Here is a 21,920-nt window from a genome sequence, read left to right as displayed (position 1 = left end):
TACGAGATTGGTTAAAATGTAGAAACCTGTAGAACTGGGTTTTTAGTTTCTTGGTCATACATGTGTGCTTTATAATTTTGGTACTTAATGATCTTGGTCTTTTATCTTTCATCCATCCATCTTCAGGGTCCATTTTTAAATCCTGAGAGCTGTGCAAACGTCTGCCAAAATTCATGTTGTCTTTATCTGTAAAAACTGACGACGGAGAATTTTGGAGATCTCAGTTTGGAAAAGTATGAAATTTGAACGTGAAAACTATAAAAATAAATTTATAAAGTGGGTGTGCGGTCTTTTCCCCAAGAATGTAGGTGGTTTTGTTTGTAGAAACTAAAAGATGAGAACCTTTCTTCACGCTCGTCAGTGTATTTTGCGCTTTTGTGCTTTGCAAGATGCGTACATTTCTGCCCTGCATGTTTTTAGTTTGCTGCTGCTGCAAAGCGCCGAGTTCCTCCAGAAGGCTCTGTGTTGTCCAGGGTTCCTCCATAATGCCATCCTCTGGTACCTCTCTGTGCTGCAGCTCTTCCTGGCAGGAGACACGTACACAGCACTACCTGAGAAGAAGGTGAAGGTGGTTCTATATCTGTCCATGCAGAATGATTGAAACAATACTAACTCTGGATCTGTGTTCTTCAGGTGGAACCCTCCCAGATTCTGAAGGACACCAAACAATTTGTCATGAGTTTGATTTCGCAGGCACCTCCGGCAGCACTATCCTCCAGCCAGCTCAGACAGGTAGCCCATTCTACATCAACACCTGCATCCCATTTATCCTGCTTTCACAACACTGACTCACCTTCATCCCTTCTTCCTGTCTGGTCTTTGTCTTGGTGGGTTTATGAGTCTAGCTGGAGTGTCAGTGTGCAGACCTAGACCCAGAATTGGCTGCAGCTCTTTCGGTTCACCTGGACCCTCACAGTCTCAGCCCTGAGGTGGACTTTCTTCAATGGTGATAGACTGACCAGAAACATGTGATCTGATGCTGAACATCAAACGGCAGCAGTCGGCTTCATTTAACAAAAACATTTTATTTTATTTTTTCTGCAGAACACAAATGTACACGAAAAGCCCTTTTGTTGCTACATTACATGGTAATAACTTAATAAAAACAGTCAATACTTAAACTTTGCATTTTCTTAGGAATGATTCTTCCTGCAGCTCACACAAGGGCTTCAACATCAAATTATTGGAACTAAACGGCTGTATTTGGTGTGTTGAAACGGAGTACAGTGCCTCCCAATGCATCAGTGAATATTTAGCATCACAAATTTTTAACATTTTGTCTGACCAGCTGTTCTAAAACCTTAAACACTATTTATCTTCAAGTTTGAACATAAAATCCACAATTTTTTTAAGTCTTGTACATTTAAATAATCAGTGCCAGCCAAGTACTGAAGCTCTGCTGTAAAGGCATTGGATTAGTGAGGTTTGATGAGAGAGAAAAAAAGACACCCCCTGTTGGCTGAAACAGGAACAACAACAGTAATCCACAAACACACAAATCCATCCTTAAATGGAGTCATGTGTGATGAAGTGAAATGGTAGAAGGAATAATTGCTAAACAGATCAATATATGCAAATCAGTATTAGCTGGTTTATTAACTGATGGCCTATAGGAAGGTTTCCCATTAACCATGAATTGCACAGATTTGTACGATTGGTAAAATCAACGGGACCTTACCTTCACCAGAAAGTTTCAGAACATACTAATAGCAGTGGTTCCAGCAGCATTTCTTCTTCCAACTTCTGAATGTTCCAATGAGCCCTGTTGGAGCCATAATCCAGAAGTGGAAAGAACATCCTTTCACTATAAATCAGCCATGACCTGGTGCTCCTTGTAAGATTTCTAACTGAAGAGTGGTAGAGGAATCAAGAAGACTTGAGAGCTTCAGGAAACCTGGAAATAGCGGGTACAGTTTTTCCCATGAAAACATTAAGTAATGCACTCAATCTCAATGACCTGTAGGTACACTCACTGCACAAGACTCCACTGCTGAAGAAAAAGCATGTTAATCTTGTTTAAAGTTTGCAGTAGAAGATCTGGAGAAACCAGTGGAACGCTAGGAAAATATGGTCTGATCAGATGAGACCAAAGCTGAACTCACAACATGTTTGAAGGGAGAACAGTTCTGCACATCACCCAAAAAATCCCATGCTAAAAGTGAAGTTTGAGGGGTGGGGACACCGTGTAGTGAGTGGGCTGTCTCACTGCATATGGTTCTGGCACACTTTATATAACTGAAGGAAGGATGGATGGAGAAATAGACCAGCACATTCTTGATAAAAATATGAAGAATGGTTTGGATTTACAAGTAAAACGATAAATCCCAGAGGCACAACCAAGACAACGCACCCAACTAGACAAAGATGTTTCAGCACCCGATCTAACTCATTCACACTTGTATACCCTCCAAACAGTCTCAACTTTGAAAGACAAAAGAAAAAGGATTTAAATGGTGATGAACTTTTTTTCTATTGCATTTTTAACTTTTCAGAAAGCATTTGTTGTTTACAAATGAACTGATATTTTTAGGTTTATTGACATGAAAACATCTCGTCAACATCTCATTTATCCTGAACACTGTTGTCTTTAATTTAGGTGAAAATACACTACCGTTCAGAAGTTTGGGGTCACCTAGAAATGTCCTCCTTTTCATTAAAAAGCTCAACGTTCTTCAGTTAAAATAACATTGAATTATTATGAAATACAGTCTAGAGAATATTAATGTGGTAAATGACCAATATAGCAGGATACAGTTGTTCTTTTTTGTAATATTTCCATTGGTCTACAACAATTACGTCGGTGTTCCAGTGGCACATTCTGACAACCAGTCCAAGTGTATCATGTCTAACTGATCATTTAAAAAAGTCGTGTGCAATCATGTTAGCACAGCTGAAACTGTACTAATGAGTATAGAAGCCATAAAATTGGTCTTCATTTGGCTAATTGTGTATCTGGAGCATCAGCAGAAAAAAATAACTTTCAACCGAAACACGTCATTCTATTCATGTTGTGAGGAATGAGGGTATTCCAGGAGAGAAACTGCCAACAAACCGAAGATCTCACACAATGGTGTACTACTCACTTGAAAAAAAAAAAAAAAAGCACAAACTGGCTCTAACCACAATAGGAGAAATGTGAGGCCCCGGTGCACAACTGAGCAAGAGGATAAAGCACATCAGAGTCTCATGTTTGAGAAACAGACGCCTCACAGGTCCTCAATTGGCAGCTTCATCAACAACAGCAGTCTCAACAGTCAAGAGACGACTTGGGATGCTGGCATTCTTGGTTCGGTAGCAAAGAAGAAGCCAAATCTGAGACTAGCCAACAGGGCCGGTTCTAGGCAAGCATATATGAGGGGGCAGGTGGCATCGTCATGCGTACATACAGGTCCTTCTCAAAATATTAGCATATTGTGATAAAGTTCATTATTTTCCATAATGTCATGATGAAAATTTAACATTCATATATTTTAGATTCATTGCACACTAACTGAAATATTTCAGGTCTTTTATTGTCTTAATACGGATGATTTTGGCATACAGCTCATGAAAACCCAAAATTCCTATCTCACAAAATTAGCATATTATTAAAAGGGTCTCTAAACGAGCTATGAACCTAATCATCTGAATCAACGAGTTAACTCTAAACACCTGCAAAAGATTCCTGAGGCCTTTAAAACTCCCAGCCTGGTTTATCACTCAAAACCCCAATCATGGGTAAGACTGCCGACCTGACTGCTGTCCAGAAGGCCACTATTGACACCCTCAAGCAAGAGGGTAAGACACAGAAAGACATTTCTGAACGAATAGGCTGTTCCCAGAGTGCTGTATCAAGGCACCTCAGTGGGAAGTCTGTGGGAAGGAAAAAGTGTGGCAGAAAACGCTGCACAACGAGAAGAGGTGACAGGACCCTGAGGAAGATTGTGGAGAAGGGCCGATTCCAGACCTTGGGGGACCTGCGGAAGCAGTGGACTGAGTCTGGAGTAGAAACATCCAGAGCCACCGTGCACAGGCGTGTGCAGGAAATGGGCTACAGGTGCCGCATTCCCCAGGTCAAGCCACTTTTGAACCAGAAACAGCAGCAGAAGCGCCTGACCTGGGCTACAGAGAAGCAGCACTGGACTGTTGCTCAGTGGTCCAAAGTACGTTTTTCGGATGAAAGCAAATTCTGCATGTCATTCAGAAATCAAGGTGCCAGAGTCTGGAGGAAGACTGGGGAGAAGGAAATGCCAAAATGCCAGAAGTCCAGTGTCAAGTACCCACAGTCAGTGATGGTCTGGGGTGCCGTGTCAGCTGCTGGTGTTGGTCCACTGTGTTTTATCAAGGGCAGGGTCAATGCAGCTAGCTATCAGGAGATTTTGGAGCACTTCATGCTTCCATCTGCTGAAAAGCTTTATGGAGATGAAGATTTCATTTTTCAGCACGACCTGGCACCTGCTCACAGTGCCAAAACCACTGGTAAATGGTTTACTGACCATGGTATCACTGTGCTCAATTGGCCTGCCAACTCTCCTGACCTGAACCCCATAGAGAATCTGTGGGATATTGTGAAGAGAACATTGAGAGACTCAAGACCCAACACTCTGGATGAGCTAAAGGCCGCTATCGAAGCATCCTGGGCCTCCATAAGACCTCAGCAGTGCCACAGGCTGATTGCCTCCATGCCACGCCGCATTGAAGCAGTCATTTCTGCAAAAGGATTCCCGACCAAGTATTGAGTGCATAACTGTACATGATTATTTGAAGGTTGACGTTTTTTGTATTAAAAACACTTTTCTTTTATTGGTCGGATGAAATATGCTAATTTTGTGAGAAGGACCTATATTATACTCCAGCATGTTAATTGTTGTTGATTAGTGTTTTCTTTATGGGATTGGGGTAAACTGTTTAGTACTGTGCAATTTGCCAGACTGGACTGGTTTTCCCCCACTCAGACTTATTTTGAACACATTGGGCTGGAAAAAATAGCTTTGGGTGGGTTTTTAAAATTTCGGCTGCTCTCACAACATTTGGATTGTTTTTAGAAATTATTCAATGGAAAATGATATCAAAATAGTTGTCATTGGTGGCAGAAACGTAAAAACCTGCACATCTCAAAATTTACTCAATAGTTCATTTATTTTGGAAAAGCTGGTGCTGGTCAGAACATGCAGAGACATTTTTGAAGAAAAATGGTGCATTTTAATATAAAAAATTCATAAAAAGTAGAAAATGCATTTAAATCAGAAAATGAGTGTGCCTCCTCCTTCCAGTATAGTAGGCTGATTTAAGACTGATTTTGTGTCAATTGGTCACATGACTTCAAGCTATTGAAGAAAAATGGCAAATTTTAATATAAAAAAATATTAGAAAGTAACCCGGCCCAAAGACGCCGCTGAATCCGCAGAGCGCAAATATGCAACGTCCAACCTAAAATGAACTTCACCGGGATGGTGGGGTAATAATTTTCAAGTAAAGCTGGCTTGTTGATAACATATTTGGCCAGCTGGATTGACTCCATCTAAAGGTCAACCAGTATTATTGACCTGCTTATAAATGGGCCGAATAAATGGTCTCTTTTTTTAAGTATCACGATCGGTCCTGACGGTGTACACTTAGCTGTACTTAAACACTCATACACAACTCACAAAAGTTGAGGACATTTGGCTTTTAGGGTAAATTTATAGAAAATGTAAAAAGTTCCCACTACAGTGATATTATATGGTGGGCATTTAAGTAGAAACATGCACTGATGATTTCCTCATACCAAACTGTATTGAAACCAACAATGTATCAATAACGTGTCAAGAGACTCCAGCTTGATGAGGTCTCTTGCTGTTCACTAGCAGATTTATTGACTGCTGACACATGTAGGGATGGGTACCTTCCTCATTTGAATCGATACGTGGGAATCGGTACCAGTTTTTGGTACTTTTGTGTGTGTTTATGTGGTAATAAATGTTTGTTTAATAATAAAATCTCAAAACATTTCAATTTATAAACTTGAATGAATATATCAAAGCAGTGTCCAGCAGCTTGTATTGAAACATCTCTGGCATGCTGATGGTGCCAAATGCAGGCGTTGTAGCCGTAGATCTCAGGCCTTGAGAAAAATCTTGTGCTTCACCAGGTGTTTCCTCAGATTAGAAGCATTCCCACCACTGGCCTTGCACTTCGCGTCACAAATATTGCAGCGAGTGTAATCCGCATCACATTTGACAAGTGGAGCCATGCTTTGACGACGGTACCAGCGGCTGCTGACTTGATTACGTTCTTGTGCGTGCAATGCTGCGTTCATGTCCAGCATGGAAGATCGCCCATTCTTCCACTCCCTTAGTGTCACAATGTTTGGGTTTAGGTACCGAAACATGGGACCAGTTGATTTTACATGAATCGGTATGCTGTAGCACAGACGGATTTTGGTCGGTACCTACAAAAGTACCGAATTTGGTACCCATCCCCAGACACATGGCATCCCACTCTTCTTGAAGGACGGCCGTTCGTTCTGGGGTACAGAGTTACAAGCCTCTTGACGGTGATTCAGCTGATCCCATAGGTTTTCTATGCGATTCAGGTCTGGAGAAAGTGCAGATCACTCAATCTGCTTGGAGTTGAGTGGCAGCCATCATCCGGTTCCACGGGACCCTGTTCACAATGAAGAGGTCATCAGTGTGGGATGTGGCCAAACGATGTCCACTGAGAACATCCTGTTTATGGTGAGGTTCTGTTGATCAGCTGTTAGGTGTCTTGCTTGTCTCATGGTGTTAGAATTTGAACAGCATGACGAAGAAGATCGTTTAGATACCAACTCTGACTGAGCCAGAAAATGTATCGATCAATTAATGGATCAAACACCTGTTGTGAATTTTGCTGCCAAACTGGATGTGCCTTAAAAGTTTAGATAAGGTCACATTAAGTTCACCTGCAAAGGTTATAGTGCATTTTAGGTTCCCCCTGAAATTTCACCTGGAAGCCAAATATCCAAAAACTTTTTGTGTGTATCTCTGTGCAGCACAGTGGTACTGCTGTGTTGACATGGTGACCTTCAGGGTGCCTTCCTATCTGTCAGAGCTACAGAGGACAGCCGTAACTGATCTATGAGCTGACCTTTTAAAAACATCAGAACTACCAGTGAAAACAGACTTTCTTTTAATGAATGCCATTTATAGTTATTTGATAAAGTACAAGGTGTGCTCTGCTATGTGGTGCCGCTATTGGCCGACTCCCCCACACACACTGCCATGCAGCCCATCTGCTGCACATCCACAGAACCGCTGTCCTTAAAGGGGAGAAATGATGCTTTTAAATCCTTCTTTTCACCTTAAATCATCCAGCTGTGGTCTATATAAAGTGGAACCTCAAAGCTTTGGTCTGAACTCCTTGTTCTTGTAGCTCCTCAGGCTCCTCTTTTACCTGTTCTGAGGAACGTCTGAGAGCAACTCGTTTTGGTGCCGTCTCTTTAAATGCTCCTGAGGCCCTTTACACCCCGCCCCCCTACAGGTCAAAGAGTGCTGCACTTTAACCTGTTTGGACATTTTTGTAGTTTGATAACAGACATGATTATCTAGCAGTGCAGAAACAAGAGAAAAATATCAAAAACAATGAAACTTGTTTATGTAATAATAATATTATTAAATTACGTAGTACATTTCTGTCCTCCAGGAGCTAAAAGCAGCACTAACATCAGCAGAAGACCCGATGCTGCTGCTATCAGAACCACGGCCAGGACGTCACATCAACACAATAAATTCATGTCTAAAATAAAGTTTGTTGTCATTTAAGTGTTATTTGCAGCTTCCTGCTTTGTTGTGTTCATCGTTTCCATAGACAGAAGGAACCGACCCCTTAATCAGATGAAGTCTTTCAGCAAATCCTTCTTGATACTGGAGGAGGTTGATGAAGAACTTGTCCTTGAAGAGCTTCACGCAGACGAAGAGGAATTTCCCGACTAATGTGGGAACATTTCCATGAAAAACAAAATTTAACAGGGAACTCTGAACAGGTTCTGATGCTGGAGGACGGTGCAATGAATTGTGTGGGTTAATACACCTAACAACCGAACCGAACTTTTCCTCCTTCAGCTTAAGCATACTTGAGCTTGGACTACAAAATCAAAGCGAAAAATAAATCTGGCAGATAAGCAACATTGATCAGCTAGAAGTCCATGACCTTATTTAGCTGTTCAGCAGCAAATATTGTGATGTAACAGTTGTAAAAATGTAATGGATGAGAGAGAAAACTGAATGGCCTGAAAAATATGACCCAAACAGAATGCAAAGATATCTGTAGCACATGGAGAGACTAAATTAAACTTTTCTGCACTTCTAGTACGCAACAAAATGTATTTAAAGGCTAAAAAATTGGATTTTGTATCATAAGTCCCCTTTAACAATGGTGGAGAAACTGCTGCTGATTATTCTGGACTGGCGCTGGAGATCACAGTGGGCCTCATAAGGGCAATTAGTTTCAGGTACTGACCTGTTTTTATAAGGGAGCTGAGCTCTGAGCTTCACAGTAATCAGTGAGTCCTAATCAGTGTGATGTTCTCCTCATACAGGGTATGTTGTAAGGATGGGAGCTGAAAAGATTCATAGAATTAGAAAAGGATCAAGAATACTTCAACCAACTACTGCACTGGTTTCATGGGAAAGAAAAAGCTAGCAAACAACGAGAGATAAAACAAATTCATACAACCAAATAAAAGAAACCGAATCAGCCTGAAATATCGGCCACCCTGAGCTTTAAATATCGGTAATAAGAAGCTCCATCGGTCGACCTCTAACTCAGAGTACGGTTACCATTGTTAACAAAAGAAACGTGTCAGGAAAATGAAGGTTTCTCATAATCAATATGATTATTCTTAAATAATTTCTGCTACGGTTCATGCATAATGTAAGATGCATCCAGCTGGTCTCTACTGACTGAACAGATGACTTCGGTATGCAGCTGGTTGCACTGGACGGGTCTAGCAACGGCATTTTAACCCTACCTATCAGGGGACCTCTGCTGAACCGAAACTTTGTAATAAAGCAGCTCACTTTGTAGCAACATCATGTTGGTGTTTGAGAGAACGAAGCCAAACTGAAGATCTGGAGTGGGTCTTTGTACCTCTGAGGCAAACCAGAACTCCTTGCTGTCATCTGTCCTGGTCCTGCTGGACCACCTCCCCAGTCAGACTGATTGTCTGCAGATCTGTATGTTGCTCCTTGTTGCCACTTCTCAGAACCTCGGCCTGAATCAGCGGGTGGACCATGGACATGTGGACGTTCAGGTTGTGGGCTTTCTCGAAGCGCTTGCTGCACCTCAGGCACTCAAACTCCAGGTCCGCTTCAGCCTTGTGCTTGGTCATGTGGTACTTCAGTGACGCTCTCTGGCGACACTGGAATCCACACACCTCACATCTGAAGAGGAGCAATCAGAATACTTTTTACTGTGTGTTCACCATTTATGTTCAGGAAAATGTGCTTCTGGTTCACACTTTTATCTGTAGGTTTAGCATTAAATATGAAATCTGCTAAAAAGACACTTGAATGGTGGTTTTGACTAAAACAGCATAAACGGTGTTGTGTTTGGAGCAATTTAGTTATTTATCATGTAGACAATGTCACAGAGAAAACAGTCTAGAAAAGTCTAAAACTTCAGTTCCAGTCTTCTCCAGAATGTAGGAACCCTGAGGTCATAGTAAAGCAGCGCCATCAGAACTTACTGCAGCGGTTTGGCTCCTGAATGTCTCATCTGATGAACTGACAGATGTTTCCTCTGTTTGAAGGTCTGACCACACTGGTCACAAATATAGTTCCTCTCCTCTGAAAACACAAACAAACCAGCAGGTTGGTTTTTAAGTGCAGTCTGTAACACATAAAGCATATTTCCAACAATTTCTAAAAACAGTACATAAAAATCAAACCACTACAGGAAAAAACTTTTATTCGTTAATTATGTTAAAAAAAACATGTAGCATGAAACTTTACAATAAACATTAAAACTTCATTCATTATGGTCTGTTATGTCTTAACATGTTTAGATTAAACTGAAATATGTCAGAACGGTTGCACCAGTACAACAAATAAAACCATTAAATATTGATAATAATGATGGCATTTACAAGCTGCCATCACCAGTTGAACATGACAGGATTTTATGCCCAATCCCCAGTCGGGAAAGTCTGCTGTAGTTGGGGAGTGTCAGCAGGGAACCGACCCGATCGGACTTCACTCTCAGTCAAACACGCATTAGAATCTGGATATCGACCCAACTGCTGACAGCCAGTGAGAGAGACTGGGACCAACATGACATGTTTTATTTTTTGGAAACATTATTTTTAATGAAATATAAACACAAATATAAAACAGCTATGGGCATCATACAAACTTGGTTAATAAAAAAGCAAAATATAAAATTACAGGAGACACATTTGTTTAAGATGAAAGTAGAGTAAATAATTAAAGCTGCAAGCAGCATTGGGTGGCCTTGGCTGCTCAGCGCCGCTAGGCGACGGATCACCCCCTCCACGCCATCGATGAACCCACCGCTCATTTCTCCTCATTGCCACTAGGTGGCACTGTGAACGACGTTTTATATGATCCTCGGTCATGCCAAGTTCTGCTCTGGCGAGAAGCATTTCAAATTTGGCAGAAATCCGACGTTCCCAATGGAAGCTGCACTGACTTGTTTGTTAGTGGGCGGGGCTAAAATGATGTCATCAACTGACAATGTCAACATGTTCAGCATTGATCAACAATGACGCATACCAGATCTGGTGTGTATCTGAAGATTTATAAGGGAGATAGAGCACTTACAGTGATCTGTGGGTTGACAAAGATCAACCATATTCAGTTTAGAGTAAATCGGACCATGCATGTGTATTTTAGAGCCAAATGTAAGGCCATGGCATGACGTCAGACTTCGCCACACCACCACAGCCACACCCTCCAGCCAAAGCACTCAGAACTGGAAACTGTCTTAGACCATCATGTTATCTGTCACAGTTTCATGTTGATTAGGTGAAGGGGATAAAATATGGACGACACTAAGTGAAACTCAATTCAATTCAAAGATACTTTATTGATCCCTGAGGGGACATTAGAAGTCCAGTACAACCCATCCAAACATACATCATGACACAAGACAAAGGGGGGACGGGTCACCGAGACTTTGCTGCCCACTCACAGGCGCTGCCCTTGTTAGATGAGAAAAGAGGCCACATTAGGAAAGTAGAGGGAAATAAATCATATTTCACACTTTATCCTTAACAGGATACAGTTTGAGATTGTAAAAAACCTCAGAACAAAGAAGCAACAAGTTGACAAAACAACATCATGCCGGGAACGGTGAAGGTGGTGTGAGGGGTGCATATGTTTATCTTGATCATGTGTGTGTGTGCAGTAAGTCCATGAAGCACTGTCACAGAGGCCATTGTCCTTGATGGTACGTTGGAAGGTTCATCAACCGGCCACAATAATTATTTGGGTTAAACTGACTCTTAATTTCCCGTCAGCCTTGAGAGTCTCGCTGGTTCTTCTCAAAGGCGAATCCAAACAGCCAAATTCCTGGTCTTTCTGCCAGATCCAAGCGAACAACTTTCTCCAAGATTTATCCCATTTCACCCCTGAGTCCAGGAACCGCAACCTGCCTGCGATCCTAAGGATCACATCCAGTCTGCGATTCAGCTCACGTAACATCTCAGTCTGAGTGCTGATCGCTCTGAAGATCCCATCATACATGCCAGGCAGCCTTACAATGGCCAGAACAGCTGCTGACATTCTCCGAATTTCTCGATATGCCAGGTAACCGCTGACTCCAAAAAGCAGAAATCCTGATATCAAACATCCAATTATATACACATCTTCCACATCCTCGACTGACATTATCGACAAACACACAATCCTCCACTTCTGCCAGGAGTTCATCGTGTATCCAGAGAAACGTCCCGTCTGGATTAATATCTTTTTTTATTGGTCTGATGTAAGATCGTAATTTTCTGAGAAACTTAATTTTGGGTTTTCATTTGCTGCAAAGCAGATTGATCAAAGTTCAAAGAAAGAAAGACTTAAAAATATCACTCAGTATGGAATGTCAGTCAAAATGACGACAGCGAGAAGGTCACACAGTTGATAACTACTGAAACGATGCTCAAAGGGAATGTGAGTTATCAAACTAAATATCAGCAGCTTTTTTTGAAGGGACCGGCAGTGTATGACCCATTTTATTGAGTGAAACAATAAAGAAGCACCGCATGATTTCACTGCAGACCTCACCTGTGTGGATGAGCTTGACGTGTCGCTGCAGGTAGCGGTCAATCATGAAAACCTTGTTACAGCCGGGATGAGGGCAGGGTCGCTCTCTCATTTCCTCATGATGCTCCTTAATGTGTTTCTAAAAAGCCACAAACAGAATAGCAGCCGTTTTTACCAAGAACCTTCATCCAGGTACAAACATCTGCAGTCCTACAGGGTTATTGCCTCAGACTACAAGGCATTAGAAAAAATGGAAACAGAACCAATAGATATGCAGAAGGAGCTTTGAAGGACCAGAGGAAGGGTACATGCTGACCTTTAAACCATCAGGAGCTCTGTAGACAGCAGTGCAGCCTTGATATGGACACTTGTAGATGTTTGGAAGCTCCTCTCTTAAAAACAACACAATGGTACTTTAAGAATCTTTGCTGAACAGAACCTAATTACGTTAAGGAGATCATTGGTTTAACCTCCACACACCCTTTAGGCTTGAACTTGTTCTTCCAGCCTGGTTTGGGTCCAGGTTTTTTTCGGACTCTGGGTTCTTCCGAGGACTTTGAACTCTGCCTCCTCTTGTTGGTGATGTTAAGCCTGGAGGCTCTGGGAGGAGGAGACGAGGTGCACCGACAGTTAAATAGCAAGAACATCACTTCACTCCTTCTTAAGGTGCTCCAAAGGCGTTTTTATTCAGTTGCTCAATCTGATAGAACCTCATCCTGACGTTAACACAGTTCTACTGAGGACCACCAGTCAAACAAGAAGGTGCAGCTGCTGCTGAAAGCCGTTTCATGGAGCTCAGATTGAAGGAGGGATAAAGTCATCTTCACCTGTGAAGATCCGTCATTGAGTAATCAAAGTGAGTCGTCTACTCAGATCTCCTGCCAAGACTTCATATGAGCAGATGGGGAAAAAAACTGTTGCCTTGATAATAAATGTTAACAATTAATCAAATAACATAAAAAGGAAATGACAAGAAACCAATGAAACCTTCTGGGTTCTCCAACCTGGTTTCACCTTAGGAAAGCTTTAAATGTTCATTACTACGTCACATCTTACAGGAACACCTGAGTCACCTAGAATCATTGAGAAAACCTTCTAACGTCACGCAATGAACCCCAGTTTTACCCAGTTACTCTATCATCTTATTTTTGTTTCAAACTTTATTAAGGGAGTTTCACTAAAGTTATTCATTGTGACACAAGTTACTGTAGGTATGGATGATATGGCAAAGCATCATATCACAAAGAGCATTAAGGTCAAACGACATATTTTAATCAGTTTGTTCAAGAAGAAATTAGTGTCATAAACCAAAACATAAAGATTAGTTTATGCTGAAAGAAAAAAATGAAAATGAAAGAGAGTCTAGAAAAGTAATGGTTAGAATATAATGATAGCACCATTTCTTTGCTTTAGCAGATCAAGACTTTCTAATCTCTTTTATTCTAAAAGGGTCATATCACTGAGCCCACCTTGAAGAGGTTACCTTAAAAACTTAGGGTCAAATGTCAGTGGACACTTAGAGGCAACGTAGGGGTCCCAACTTTTCCATCTTTTCAATTTTGGCTTCATCTATGATAAATAATGACAAGGTGAGTCAGAGGGCTTTAACTCTCCCAAGAAATTTGTAACATACTTCTTGTTCAGAAATGACTCAAACAGCTCATCATCTGATGGGTCTCCTCTTTTCTTCTCCTCCAGTTCGTTCTCTGAGATCCCCCTGAAGACACACAGAGTCTTATCAGTCTTATTTCAAACAGAAGCATTTTATTCTAGTTTTCTAGTTCCTTATGAATTCTAAAACCTGAAGTTAAATGAATATATTTATATGAAGTTTTGAGAAACAGCTTAGGACAACCACCCTAAACATACATGTTTATTGGTTAGAATGGCCTAGTCAAAGTCCAGACTTAAATTCCCCGGAGAATCTATGGCATTACTTGAAAACTTATGTTCTCAGATGTTCTCCATCCAGCCTGTCTGGGCTTGAGATGTTTTACAAAGGACCATGAAACTGTCAATCTGTAGATGTTCAAAGCTGCTGGAGACAAAACCCAGAAGACCTGCAGCTGGACCTGTAGACAAGGGTGTCTCTACAAAGTACTGATTCAGGGGACTGAATACAAATTCATACCACATTTTCAGATTTTCTTTTCTTTATTATTTATCTTTGTGTTGTAGGGAAAGGTTTATCTGTTACATAAAATGCCTAAAAATACACGGAGGTTTGTGGCTGAAAGGTGACAAAACATGGAAAAGTGAAAGGGGGTGTAAATACTTTTGTAAGCCCTGTAACAGACCCGGTGTTCTGATGATCTGTGCTGCCTCGTCCAATTTTTCGACATGACATGTCTGGTCAGCTCCATCTATCGGAAACGACTTCCATAACAGTTACGTATGTTGTTAAATATAACTTTGACCAAGTAAACAGGTAATATTGTATCTGACAGTTTCATCGATCTAGGTAGTATTAAAACTGTCCATAGGATCAACCAACTGCTGAGTGGTTAATCAGCTGCTTGAAGCAAAATTAGAATATCCTCCCTTTATAAAATACAATGGTAGCACATTTTCATAGACTAAGACACCTTATCAAAATACACACATGCACACATATATACATATATGTGTGCATGTGTGTATATATATATATATATATACACACACACGCACACATATGTATATATGTGTGTGTATATATATATATATATACACACACATATATACATATATGTGTGTGTATATATATATATATATATACACACACACACACATATATGTATATATGTGTGTGTATATATATATATATATATACACACACATATATGTATATATGTGTGTGTATATATATATATATATATATACACACACACACACATATATGTATATATGTGTGTGTATATATATATATATATATATATATATATATACACACATATATACATATATGTATATATGTGTGTGTGTGTGTGTATATATATATATATATATATACATACATATATATGTATATATGTGTGTGTATATATATATATATATATATACACACACACACACACACATATATACATATATGTGTGTGTATATATATATATATATATATACACACACACACACACATATATACATATATGTATATATGTGTGTATATATATATATATATATATACACACATATATACATATATGTGTGTGTATATATATATATATATATATATACACACACATATATACATATATGTATATATGTGTGTGTGTGTGTGTATATATATATATATGTGTGTGTATATATATATATATATACCAAAGGTTTGGACACATCTTCTCATTCAAACAGTTGTCTTTATTTTCATGACTATGAATATTGTAGCTTCACACTGAAGGCATCAAAACTATGAATTAACACATGTGGAATTATATACTGAACAAAAAAGTGTGAAACAACTGAAAATATGTCTTATATTCTAGGTTCTTCAAAGTAGCCACCTTTTGCTTTGATTACTGCTCCACACACTCTTGGTATTCTGTTGATGAGCTTCAAGAGGTAGTCACCTGAAATGGTTTTCCAACAGTCTTGAAGGAGTTCCCAGAGATGCTTAGCACTTGTTGGCCCTTCTGCCTTCACTCTATGGTCCAGCTCACCCCAAACCATCTCGATTGGGTTCAGGTCCGGTGACTGTGGAGGCCAGGTCATCTGGCGCAGCACCCCATCACTCTCCTTCTTGGTCAAATAGTCCTTATACAGCCTGGAGGTGTGTTTGGGGTCATTGTCCTGTTGAAAAATAAATGATGGTCCAACTAAACGCAAACCGGATGGAATAGCATGCTGCTGCAAGATGCTGTGGTAGCCATGCTGGTTCAGTATGCCTTCAATTTTGAACAAATCCCCAACAGTGTCACCAGCAAAGCACCCCCACACCATCACACCTCCTCCTCCATGCTTCACGGTGGGAACCAGGCATGTAGAGTCCATCCGTTCACCTCTTCTGCGCCGCACAAAGACACGGTGGTTGGAACCAAAGATCTCAAACTTGGACTCATCAGACCAAAGCACAGATTTCCACTGGTCTAATGTCCATTCCTTGTGTTCTTTAGCCCAAACAAGTCTCTTCTGCTTGTTGCCTGTCCTCAGCAGTGGTTTCCTAGCAGCTATTTTACCATGAAGGCCTGATTCACACAGTCTCCTCTTAACAGTTGTTCTAGAGATGTGTCTGCTGCTAGAACTCTGTGTGGCATTGACCTGTTCTCTAATCTGAGCTGCTGTTAACCTGCCATTTCTGAGGCTGGTGACTCGGATGAACTTATCGTCCGCAGCAGAGGTGACTCTTGGTCTTCCTTTCCTGGGGCGGTCCTCATGTGAGCCAGTTTCTTTGTAGCACTTGATGGTTTTTGCGACTGCACTTGGGGACACTTTCAAAGTTTTCCCAATTGTTCGGACTGACTGACCTTCATTTCTTAAAGTAATGATGGCCACTCGTTTTTCTTTACTTAGCTGCTTTTTTCTTGCCATAATACAAATTCTAACAGTCTATTCAGTAGGACTATCAGCTGTGTACTGTATCCACCTCCTGCACAACACAACTGATGGTCCCAACCCCATTTATAAGGCTTGAAATCCCACTTATTAAACCTGACAGGACACACCTGTGAAGTGAAAACCATTTCAGGTGACTACCTCTTGAAGCTCATCAGCAGAATACCAAGAGTGTGTGGAGCAGTAATCAAAGTAAAAGGTGGCTACTTTGAAGAACCTAGAATATAAGACATATTTTCAGTTGTTTCACACTTTTTTGTTCAGTATTTAATTCCACATGATTTAATTCATAGTTTTGATGCCTTCAGTGTGAAGCTACAATATTCATAGTCATGAAAATAAAGAAAACTCTTTGAATGAGAAGGTGTGTCCAAACCTTTGGTCTGTACTGTATATGTATACACACTGCTCAAACAAATAAAGTGAACACTCAAATAACATCCTAGATCTGAATGAATGAAATATTCTCATTAGATACTTTGTTCTGTACAAAGTTAAATGTTCTGACAACAAAATCCCACAATAATCATCAATGGAAATCAAATTTATAAACCAATGGAGGCCTGGATTTAGGGTCACACACAAAATTAAAGTGTAAAAACACACTAGAGGCTGATCCAACTTTGATGTAATGTCCTTAAAACAAGTCAAAATGAGGCTCAGTATTGTGTGTGACCTCCACGTGTCTGTATGACCTCCCTACAACTCCTGGGCATGCTCCTGATGAGACGGTGGATGGTCTCCTGAGGGATCTCCTCCCAGACCTGGACTAAAACATCCACCAACTCCTGGACAGTCTGTGGTGCAACGTGACGTTGGTGGATGGAGCGAGACATGATGTCCCAGATGTGCTCAATCAGATTCAGGTCTGGGGAACGGGCGGGCCAGTCCATAGCTTCAATGTCTTCATCTTGCAGGAACTGCTGACACACTCCAGCCACATGAGGTCTAGCATTGTCCTGCATTAGGAGGAACCCAGGACCAACCGCACCAGCATATGGTCTCACAAGGGGTCTGAAGATCTCATCTCAGTACCTAATGGCAGTCAGGCTACCTCTGGCGAGCTCATGGAAAGAAATGCCACCCCACACCATTACTGACCCACTACCAAACTGGTCATGCTGAAGGATGTTGCAGGCAGCAGATCGTAGCGCCTCCAGGTTCTGGACACTACGCTGACAGACACAGCAAACCTTCTTGCCACAGCTGGCATTGATGTGCCATCCTGGATGAGCTGCACTACCTGAGCCACTTGTGTGGGTTGTAGAGTCCGTCTCATGCTACCACGAGTGTGAAAGCACCACCAACATTCAAAAGTGACCAAAACATCAGCCAGAAAGCATCGGTACTGAGAAGTGGTCTGTGGTCCCCACCTGCAGAACCACTCCTTTATTGAGTGTCTTGATAATCACCAAAGATTTCCTCCTGTTGTCTTTTCCATTTGGACAACAAGATGTGAAATTGATTGTCAATCAGTGTTTCTTCCTAAGTGGACAGTTTGATTTCACAGAAGTTGGATTTACTTGGAGTTATATTTCACCCCTACTGACTGCCAGAGGGCGGTGCTGAAAGCACTGAATGTTCCCTTTGCGCATGGGCAGTTCAAGTAATTACACCAACAGAGTCCCACCTGTGACACCGGATGACCACAGAGGCTATATATGCCTACGTCATCCGAGGCTCTGTTCCTACAGAATCTTCTCACGGAAGCAAGGATTCTGAGTGACAGAGAATCTCTGGCGGTCATCCAGGATTCATAGAACCGTAGTTACATACGTAACTTTTGTTATATTGTGTCATTTAAGTGCTCCCTTTATTTTTTGAGCAGTGTGTATATATGAGGGTATGTCAAATAAGTTTATACTTCTGCTTAGCTCCTTTTCAAGCAAGCCGGAAAGTAAATGAAGAAAATTTGTATATGTTTGAAATAAATAAATAATGCTTCAATGACACCAATGATAAATTCTAGTGTTTCCTGTTTAATCTGAGTGGTTCAGTCTAACCTGTCAGACAGATCGCTGTCAGCAGTCCGGTCCTGTAGCGGGGCTGCAGCTGGAGACAGTGCCTCCTCAAGAAAATCTGGGGAAAACCAACTGGATCAGTCTCCAAATCCAAGAATAAAATCTCTGCATCATAAATCCCTCTAAGACCACATCTCAATTTCAGCCTCAGACCCACAAGTTAGAGCTGGTGATGCTCTAACCCTCTGAAGGTCCAATGATGCAGAAACACTCTCACCTTCCCTTCCGGTCCAGTCATCCGGCACCAAGTTCTGTTCCGTTCTTGAGGGGAGACTTCGCTGAACCAGAGAGTTCATACTTCCATCCAATAACCTTTTATTTCCAGCAGAGTTTTCTTCCTCATCCAACCGTTCCTGTTCCTTCTCTGACATTAATTCCTCATTATTCCCCATCCTTAAAGATCGTCTGCTAGAGTTCACTTTGTGTCCCAGGTAAGAAGCAGTGGTGCTCTGAGTGTCCATGATGTACCTGTGACCATCAACACAGCCCCACACAGCCTTCACTGAACCCCAACATTGGCCCTCCAGCACCTCCTTGAGGTCAGGGCAGGACCGGCAGGCCTCACCATGAAGGTGAGCCCAGGTAACCAGACTGTGGAGGCACTTTGGGTCAGATGTGAAGGACAGTGGTGCTGAAAGAAAAAAGAAAAATCTGTAAACACACCCTGCAAGTAGTTTGATTGTGTTGGCCAAAAACAAAATAAGGAAAGATTTTTTTTTACTTTCTACAGTGTTTGCTGAGGAGTTTGGACACTTTATGTTCTTCCTGAAATCAAACAAAACGGTGCTTTAGATTCTGCACTTTGCTTCATGAAAACAGACTTTTAAAGACACGCTGAGCTATGTTTCCATTTTCTGACCCTCACCGGTTCCCCTTTCCAACAGGCGGTAGGTTGACTCTCTGCAGAAACCTGATCAAGATGTTGTAGCACTTGTAGAACTTGGTGTGGCACTTTTTGCAGATAAACTCTGAAAGTTGGGGATCACGGTCCAACTGGACACCAACCAAGCTTTGGAAGTCTGTATGGAACAGGAGGGACGACTGGGGGGTGGAGTCCAAGATTTCCAGGGAATCCTGAGGCCATCTGTGAAAGGCATGCCTCAGGCTGCGTGCGGAGAACTTTCCATGGCAGAGACGACAGACAGCAGTGGAGAGTCTGCCTGCTGGGAGACAAAACAGGTGCATACATGTTTCCACATCTTAGCTCCACTTCCAGCCCAGGGTTCTAAAAAGTACCAAACTAATGTTTTCAACAAAGAAGGCAGTTCCACAGCAGTGGGTTTAAAAAAACTTAAATCATCTTCGAAAACCAGTGACACCCTGAGAAATTGACGGATTTCCCGTAATCAGCTCTGACCACTTGGCTCCCATTCATGAGCCCTCTGACCAGTGAGCGCCCTGCTCTGCCCGGAGATCAGTCAGGTATGACCAATGGTAAGCAGGTCAGAACTTCTGTTTTCTGATATTCAAACGCATACAATAGATTCTGTTTTTATTTCATGATAAATCAAAATCAAGAGTTAGGGACATGATTATAACCACAAACAATGGGACTGTCTAATAATTGCTTGCTTTTCTGAGGTCTTTAAACTATGACACCCTGTCATTTTCTTCCAGTGGTCAAAGGTTGCTCGTGTCCATTTCTTATTCATCTTGTTTTGTTATCAATAAGCTCCCAGATGGCTAGAAAAAAGAAGAATCTTTTTCCTACGGTGACACAGAAACCAGGCTATTGCGTGTGCTCCAACCATTTGGTTAAAATCAATGTCTTAAAACCATGTTTTTAGACATTTCGGGGTGAATGTTAAGGGGCTAAAACACAAAATCCCTCAACACCTATGGATGGATGCAAGCTGTATAAAGTGGGAGAGGGAATATTTACATTAAAACACAACAGTTTCTCTCCAGATTTCCACCTTTGAGAAAAAACATTCTCTGCATTAAGCTCCATGTTTGAACCACTCACCTGAAGATCTGGACTTGCTCTCTGGATGTTTCCTTCCAACATCATCTTTTTTCATGCTTAGGTCTGAGTGTGTGTCCATCCCAGTATTTTCAGGACACAAGCAGTCTGTGGTTGGGGGGGCAGTCTTGTGGAGTTTCTCTCTGCTTCCAGGCGCCTTTTTCTCCTCACATCCATCTGCTGCTGTCTGCACTCTGCCAGCTTGTTGGGATGAGGTCTTTAGATGCCGGACTTTCTTCTTCATGGTTTATGTAATTGGGCCTTCAGGGCCTGATTTTCTGAATAATGTCCTGCTGCCCTTCCACTGTGGGAAGAAACACCCCCATGAGCCACTGAGATAAAACTTGCTTTTAATTGTTCTACTGGGCTCAACAAGAGAAAAAGAAAGTATGCTCGTTCATTAATGTGATCTCGAAGGAACTCGGTTTCCTTAAAACAAATACTTCAAAAATACTAAAAAAAATAATTCAGAGGATGTATTACAGTAAAGTAATTCTGGAGATCAATTCATTGACGTGACTGACAATAACCATTAATATGATCCAGCTTCTGTAGGTTTTCCTTAGCAAGGATTATGAAGCAGCTTTAATGTTTTATCATCACTTTAGATATCTGCTTCATGCTGACTGTCAGAAAACCTAGACGCTGACGTTAGCCGCTTAGCCCGGTTAGCTTTAGTGAGTCTGCGCCGTATGAGGCTAGAAAATAAAGCCCACCTTTGGCAGGCGTAAAGTCTAGCGCCTGGAGAACACGTTTTACTTTTTGAGCCGCTCAAACATAAAAACTAACTTCGCGGCTGGGAAGTTGCTCCCACTGTAAACAATACAACCCGGAAATACTTCCGTCTTCTTCTCCTTCTTCGTTTCTGATTTCATTGGTGACACGCAATTAACCTTTTCAGGTGCATATCGCCACCTACTGCACCGGAGTGTGTAATCTCAGGCTGTATCGTTCAGGTTACATTCTGAATGAAAAAATCACGCTTTACACCATTCATTTATATTTCCATTATTAATACTTCTTTCAAGTTTCATCCTCGTCCCAACTCATAGATCCTATCCTGCATTATACTCCTACTCCATAATCATATTTACTACACCTCAAAATAATATGTTCTACATCTTTAGGGACACCACAGACATCCCATTCATTAGAAACACTTTGACATTAAAAAAAGTTAATTTTAATTCA

General features: G+C 41.3%; 2 protein-coding genes across 10 annotated transcripts in view; one reads left to right on the top strand and one right to left on the bottom strand.

The window, feature by feature from the left end:
- Positions 1–1,121, top strand: part of LOC124855757 (Fanconi anemia group A protein-like) — a 105,527-nt gene extending 104,406 nt beyond the window's left edge. For all 5 annotated transcript variants that reach the window (XM_047345845.1, XM_047345854.1, XM_047345820.1 and 2 more), the window contains 3 exons: positions 421–562; positions 634–732; positions 846–1,121. In XM_047345845.1, the coding sequence (XP_047201801.1) occupies positions 421–562; positions 634–732; positions 846–950 (346 nt within the window). In that variant the 3' untranslated portion in view covers positions 951–1,121. The remainder of the gene's footprint in view (positions 1–420; positions 563–633; positions 733–845) is intronic.
- A 3,978-nt stretch (positions 1,122–5,099) lies between these two features.
- znf276 (zinc finger protein 276) lies at positions 5,100–21,567 on the bottom strand. 5 transcript variants are annotated; one of them, XM_047355182.1, is made up of 12 exons: positions 20,733–21,567; positions 19,632–19,929; positions 19,488–19,531; positions 18,984–19,397; positions 18,749–18,824; positions 13,849–13,932; positions 12,696–12,815; positions 12,532–12,607; positions 12,237–12,354; positions 9,686–9,785; positions 9,088–9,380; positions 5,100–8,557 (listed from the first exon to the last, which is right to left on the bottom strand). In XM_047355182.1, exons 1-11 carry the CDS (start codon positions 20,971–20,973, stop codon positions 9,116–9,118), a joined length of 1,836 nt encoding a protein of 611 aa, XP_047211138.1. In that variant the 5' UTR covers positions 20,974–21,567; the 3' UTR covers positions 5,100–8,557; positions 9,088–9,115. The 5 variants fall into 5 exon arrangements, with proteins under 5 accessions (XP_047211138.1, XP_047211147.1, XP_047211128.1 ...); XM_047355191.1 differs by having other exon boundaries at positions 5,100–6,624; XM_047355172.1 differs by having other exon boundaries at positions 5,100–9,380; positions 20,733–21,033; positions 21,446–21,561.
- Between the last annotated feature and the right edge of the window lie 353 nt (positions 21,568–21,920).

The sequence above is a fragment of the Girardinichthys multiradiatus genome, chromosome 2, assembly GCF_021462225.1.
Source record: "Girardinichthys multiradiatus isolate DD_20200921_A chromosome 2, DD_fGirMul_XY1, whole genome shotgun sequence".
NCBI lineage: Eukaryota > Metazoa > Chordata > Actinopteri > Cyprinodontiformes > Goodeidae > Girardinichthys > Girardinichthys multiradiatus.
Note: the sequence above shows the minus strand (reverse complement) of the source record. Positions and strands in the feature narration are given on the sequence as shown.

Coding starts and splice junctions, on each gene's coding strand:
- znf276 (XM_047355162.1), bottom strand. CDS start 20,973: ATGAAGAAGAAAGTCCGGCATCTAAAGACCTCATCCCAACAAGCTGGC. Junction 18,825..18,983: donor TGACTGGACCGGAAGGGAAG/GTGAGAGTGTTT, acceptor GGTTTTCCCCAG/ATTTTCTTGAGGAGGCACTG. Junction 12,355..12,531: donor GAGCTCCTGATGGTTTAAAG/GTCAGCATGTAC, acceptor GTGGCTTTTTAG/AAACACATTAAGGAGCATCA.